The 5,688-nt window shown below is 39.6% G+C and overlaps 1 protein-coding gene across 1 annotated transcript in view; it reads left to right on the forward strand.

The window, feature by feature from the left end:
* Positions 1-5,688, forward strand: part of GRIP1 (glutamate receptor interacting protein 1) — a 406,109-nt gene that overhangs the window by 381,162 nt on the left and 19,259 nt on the right. Inside the window, exon 20 of the mRNA XM_005872692.2 lies at positions 3,368-3,611. Coding sequence (XP_005872754.1) covers positions 3,368-3,611 — 244 coding nt within the window. The remainder of the gene's footprint in view (positions 1-3,367; positions 3,612-5,688) is intronic.

Consider the following 5,688-nt stretch of genomic DNA (forward strand, 5'->3'; position numbering starts at 1 on the left):
GCTTAAGCATCGGCTGGCTTATTTAAACTTTTACCACTTCCTAAAGGGGCCCAAACTGAAGGATGAGCTCAGTTCACAATTCCTGAACATACTCCTGCTTTTGAAAGCATGTGTTTGGCTCACATGCCTTTTGCATGTTGATCCTTTTTTGTAGAAGCAACTATCCTTCTAATATTCTGTTATATCAGGTAAAATGCAAATGATGTAAAACACAGTATGTGTTTTTCACCCCAAAATTGAGTTATCCAGTGAAAACAGCACCCATCAGCATAAAGAGTATACTGCAACCGCCTGCCAAGCTTCTAATGTAGCTTCCTTCAGGCAGGTGTGGCTTCTGAAATTAGCTATCCAGAAGGGAAATGGGCTGAGAAATTAAAGTCCTCACCTAGAAAGAATGATTGGCAAACCGTAAATTAGAGTCTTATTTACACTTTTATCACAAAGACACATTCATTTATTAGTTTAAATGAACTCTGATCCCTTGATTGCAAACCCTAACTATGCAAAAAAATATATTATTTGAGCTAGGTTCATACATATGAAATTTATATCCACTATAAAAGTCAAAATGCACTAGAACTGTAACAAATGTAGATTAACTAAGTTGAAATGACTACAATTGAAATGAAAAGGAAAATTATACTAGTCATTTTCCCCATTGTTAGCAATAATTTAGGTTCAACTTAAGCACTGAAAAATGTATAGTTTTAACAAAGGAGAAAAATTCTAACTAAGACTTTGGACAAGTTACTTAATATGTCTTATCAGATATATCTCTTTCTTTAAAATATGGGGTTTGTAATGAGCTAATACTTACATGGCACTTAGTAAATGTCCAATAGAAATGAATTATTTTTGCCATTTGTTTGATTAATGAACACTGCTTTTACTTTTTGTCTAATACAGAAAGAAGGTTTAAACGTCAGATAGAGAACTCTTAAATATATCTCTTCTAAGTTGTTTGTACATACCAATTATCTCACTGATCATGTAGAAAAGAGGAAATTATAATTGTAAATTATGAGTTATGCAAAATAGAAAAAGGCAATAAATAACTCTTGGAGCCCAAACAAATCCTAGAAAATTTAAAATATTTCTTAACTTTTTACTATAGTCATGTATTTGTGTTTTAATTGTTATATTGCTTCAGAGATGTCACTGATTCCATTGAAGTTCATTTTAAACAAAACAATCAAGCCATCAACGTGAACTAAAGACCTTTTGAGAATATGTCCTTGCTCCCATCAGAACCCTTTCTAGACCGGTTTGTAACTTCTGCATGACTAAGGCTTATCAAAGCAAACTTGTCTCCCAGTTGCAGTGATTAAGTATTTTATTTCCAACATGTTTTCTGCTGGTCCCACGAAAAAATGAATGTAAAAATTAGATGTTAATAAAAGCAAATAACTAGTCTAAGTAGGCAAAAACAATAATAGGTAGATGGTCCCCACAGCCAGAGAGCAATCCTTGGGTGCTGTCTGTTACAGTAGATTAAACAACAACAAAAATGATACATGTGAGTTAAGTGCCATAAAATAAAAGGATGTCCCAGGATATCCATAAAGCTGGTCACTGAAAAGTTTTATTTGGGAAGGAATATATCTGAAAGAAACCAAAATATGGATAATTCATACTGGTTTAAATATTACGGTTTAATCGACTAAAAAGGTCAGTTTTATATGTTTCAACGTAATATTTGGCCGAGAAGCTACACACCCTGGTAGTCAAGAATAAAGTCTGGAGTCAGATTGCTAAGGTTGCAATCCAAGACTCGTGGGCAAGTTGCTTAACTTATCCAGGCATCCCTTGCCTTAACTGAAATGGGAAGATATAATAATTAAATGATATTCTAGATACACACACACATATATAAGTGGTATTTAGCACACGTTAATGCTCAGTGACCAGGAAGGTTTTTTCACATTTACTTTTCCAAAATTATCATTTAAAAACTGATCTAGTTAGGATATTTTTATTTCTTCTCTTTCAACAGAGATGTAAATATGTGCACAAGAGCACTAAAATTTGCCATACAAAAATTTTGTCGGAGGTATATTTATAGTTGGACACCAGGTGAATTTGGAATTATAAAACCTTAGCTAAAAATGAAAACTCTACCCCCTTTGCAGTGTTTCCTCCTGATCTATAATTTTAGGTAGTGCCCTTGGCTCATTTACTACCTATTTTGCCTTGGGTAAGTCACCCTCTTTGTGCCTCAGTTTCCTCATCTGTAAATTAGGAGGAATAACAGTGCTTATTTCATAAAGTTGTTGTGAGGCTTCAATGGGTGAATACATTCAAAGGACTCAACAGATTACACTTCTGTTGCTTTTAGCATCAGTATTATTATAAACCTCTACGTGGAGTTGCAGCCAGTGACACGGCATATGGAACCTGTTTTCTGTTCCCAGGATTTCCGGCAGATTCACCAATTTGACTTTACCTTCATATAGCCATTGTTTGGAGGAACACAGGCATATTTTCAGAATTTCAGCATCCTCCAAATTCGAGAAAGGGGCATCCCCAACACGATGCTGGTTTCAAGTGCTCTTTTTGTTCCCCTCTGTGACTCAGTCATTTTGGGGAACTGATCTTCTAGGCTTGCTATTCCTGGTGTTTTCTGTAGAGAATGTATTTGAAACTGAAACTGGTAACATCCCAATTCACTGGTAAAATCCAATCCAGGTGCCACAGCTTTTGCACAAGGGCTGAATCCAAGTAGCATAATAAATTATTACTCTTTAACCTCTCTCAGGATCTTACACAAAGGCCATTTCTAAGAAACAAATGATGTGGAGACATAGCTGGTCTACAAGCTTCTGGGCCAGGCCCAGTGGCCAAAGGAAAGACAATAGACAAGGGGCTTCGGGTCGGAGCTCTTGTCCTTGTACCAATAGCTCCATTTTAGCCCATTGTTTTTACAGGTGGGACAAGAGGCAGCATTACAAATAGAGGCAGCCTGGTCTCCAATGAGAAGTTCTTAGCTCATTTCTGTAAGACACATTGAAGGTTGCCTCGTGAATCCCATCGTTAGAGCCCACTCAGTGGAAAGTTAATGCTTAAAATGTAGTTTACAGTAAGCAAATGTTAGAGCTTTTCAATTTGCCTCAGAACTGCCAGGGGTGGTATCTGATTAAATAAACCCAGCAGCTTAAGTACTTAAATTGGATTTGAGATGCGCATTACAAATGGCACTTACAAAGCATTTTTTCCAGATTTTCATACTTGGGTGACTATATCCATCCTTCAGTCTTTGGTTATGCCCTGAAGACACTGTATTTTGACTGGGCAGAGGCAGAAATGTGCTTAATGTTGAGCAACCAAACCCTTTCCTTTGTCTGTGGCTTAATTGTTTCTGAAAATTGTCAATGCCACAGGCAACAATCATGTCGGGGAGCACGATGAGTTTGAATCATGAGGCCCCAACACCTCGCAGTCAGCTGGGGCGACAGGCCAGCTTCCAGGAACGGAGCAGCTCTCGGCCACACTATAGCCAAACAACTCGGAGCAACACTCTGCCCTCAGAGGTGGGCAGGAGGTCCGTCCCCCTGAGGAAAATGAAACAAGAAATAAAGGAGATCATGTCCCCGACTCCGGTGGAGCTGCACAAGGTCAGGAAGCTTTCTTCTCTTCCCTTAGGGTCACACGTAGTAGCCATTGTGCATAGCCTGATGCAAGCATGATAATGACCTTGCACTTTGGTCTCAGCCAAGGAAGGAAGCCAGGGCTTAAAGGTCGATCGGCAGAGACTTTGCTTGTTCTCTCAACACTGAGACATTATTTTGTAAAACAGAGATAATTCACTTTCAAGCAATGACTTAATAAAGAAATGTGTTTGTGGCCAAAAATCTTCTTACGGAAGTTCAAGGCTCCAGTGTCACATGGAGCTTTGATGATTGGTCTATTATTCCAAATTCACGGGGAAGGGCAGGAAGGATTTTCCTAAATGTATATGCTCCTAGCTTGACTCAAAGGGGCTTGAGGTGTAATGTGGGAAGGCTTAATCCTTAATTTCGGACTTATCAGTAGCTGGCTATATTACTTGAGGGACATGAAGTTCTCTTCAAGATGATTTAGACGTCTTGGGTTTGGAAAGGGTAAGCCTGGCCATGTTCCATCTCTGCTACGATTGTTGCCTCGCTTTACTTCATGGAAGAAAACCCACAATGGCACACGGAGCTGAACCTGAACGGCGGCAGAGTTTAAATAAGGCATATGTGAGTGGCAGTGTTTGTGGAACCACTGTCAAGTACAGCTGTGGTAGAGAGGTGTCTCGGGTTTTCTTTTGTAGAACTAATGCTTTGTTTATGCATAAGGATACTTACAATCTCACTTGATTTTTCTTGAGAGCCAAGACCCTCTCTGTAGTCAATAATCTAGTAACTAGAGATTATTTATCTTGCCCAGAAGAGCAAATAAATGTCAGATTAAAAGGAGGTGACAGGCCAGCTACTCCTTTTTTCCTCTAAAGCAGTGGTTCTCAACCTTCCTAATGCCGCGACCCTTTAATACAGTTCCTCATGTTGTGGTGACCCCCAACCATAAAATTATTTTCGTTGCTACTTCATAACTGTAATTTTGCTACTGTTATGAATCGTAATGTAAATATCTGATATGCAGGATGTATTTTCATTGTTACAAATTGAACATAATTAAAGCATAGTGATTAATCACAAAAACAATATGTAATTATATATGTGTTTTCCGATGGTCTTAGGCAACCCCTGTGAAAGGGTCGTTTGACCCCCAAAGGGGTCGCGACCCACAGGTTGGTGACCCACAGGTTGAGAACCGCTGCTCTAAAGACTTCAATTTCCCTAACCACCTATTAAAAGTAGCTATTTCTTTTACAGCCGACAGAGCATAGGGTAAAAGAAAGGACTTTGTGTAAAGTTGGGTTCTGAACTTGGTATTCCACTGCTGGATGCATTCATTCACTTAAAGAATCTGTTGCAAATCCCCAGCAAGCACATACCAGTAGTCTAATGGGGAGACATTCTGGGAGACAGTGGGAAGATGGTGGGACAGGTACAATGACAGAAGCAAGACTAGGCTGCCTTGGAGGACAGAGGGTGGACCCTTCCCACTACAGAGGAATAGAAAAGGCTTTCTAGGCACAAGTGTTGCCTCTGCAGGAAAGTGGGGAGTGGAAAGGTGAAGAGTGGGAAAGCATTCCAAGTACAGAAAAAAGCATGTGTAAAGGATGTCAAGACTATGATGTGCTGAGGGAATGAGAATATTCCAACATATCACCAGAGCCTTGAATTGGAGCCTGTGCCTTAGGAGGAGCTACAGAACTTTACAGAAAAGCAAAGGAGTTTCTGACGTTTTAGGGTAGTGACCCAGGTGTGGCCCATACCACAAATTAGGTTGTTTATCCAGTAACCCCGAAAGTATGTGTGTCTATTTGGTGATCACTGGCCTTCACCCCCCTCTCACACATCCTAACACACTAACGACAGCACCATTAGGAGTCTGAAGGCCTCACATGAGTCTTCAATTGCAGAAGCTGCATAGTCAGTGCTAATTCTGCTGCATCAAGACGAGGGCTATGGATTAAAAAAACTGTGGTACATCTACACAATGGAATACTATGCTGCTGTAAAAAGGAAGGAACTCCTACCATTTGCAACAGCATGGATGGAGCTGGAGAGCATTATGCTAAGTGAAATAAGTCAGTCAGAGAAA

Source organism: Myotis brandtii, unplaced genomic scaffold, assembly GCF_000412655.1.
Source record: "Myotis brandtii unplaced genomic scaffold, ASM41265v1 scaffold389, whole genome shotgun sequence".
In the NCBI taxonomy this organism is placed as follows: Eukaryota; Metazoa; Chordata; class Mammalia; order Chiroptera; family Vespertilionidae; genus Myotis; species Myotis brandtii.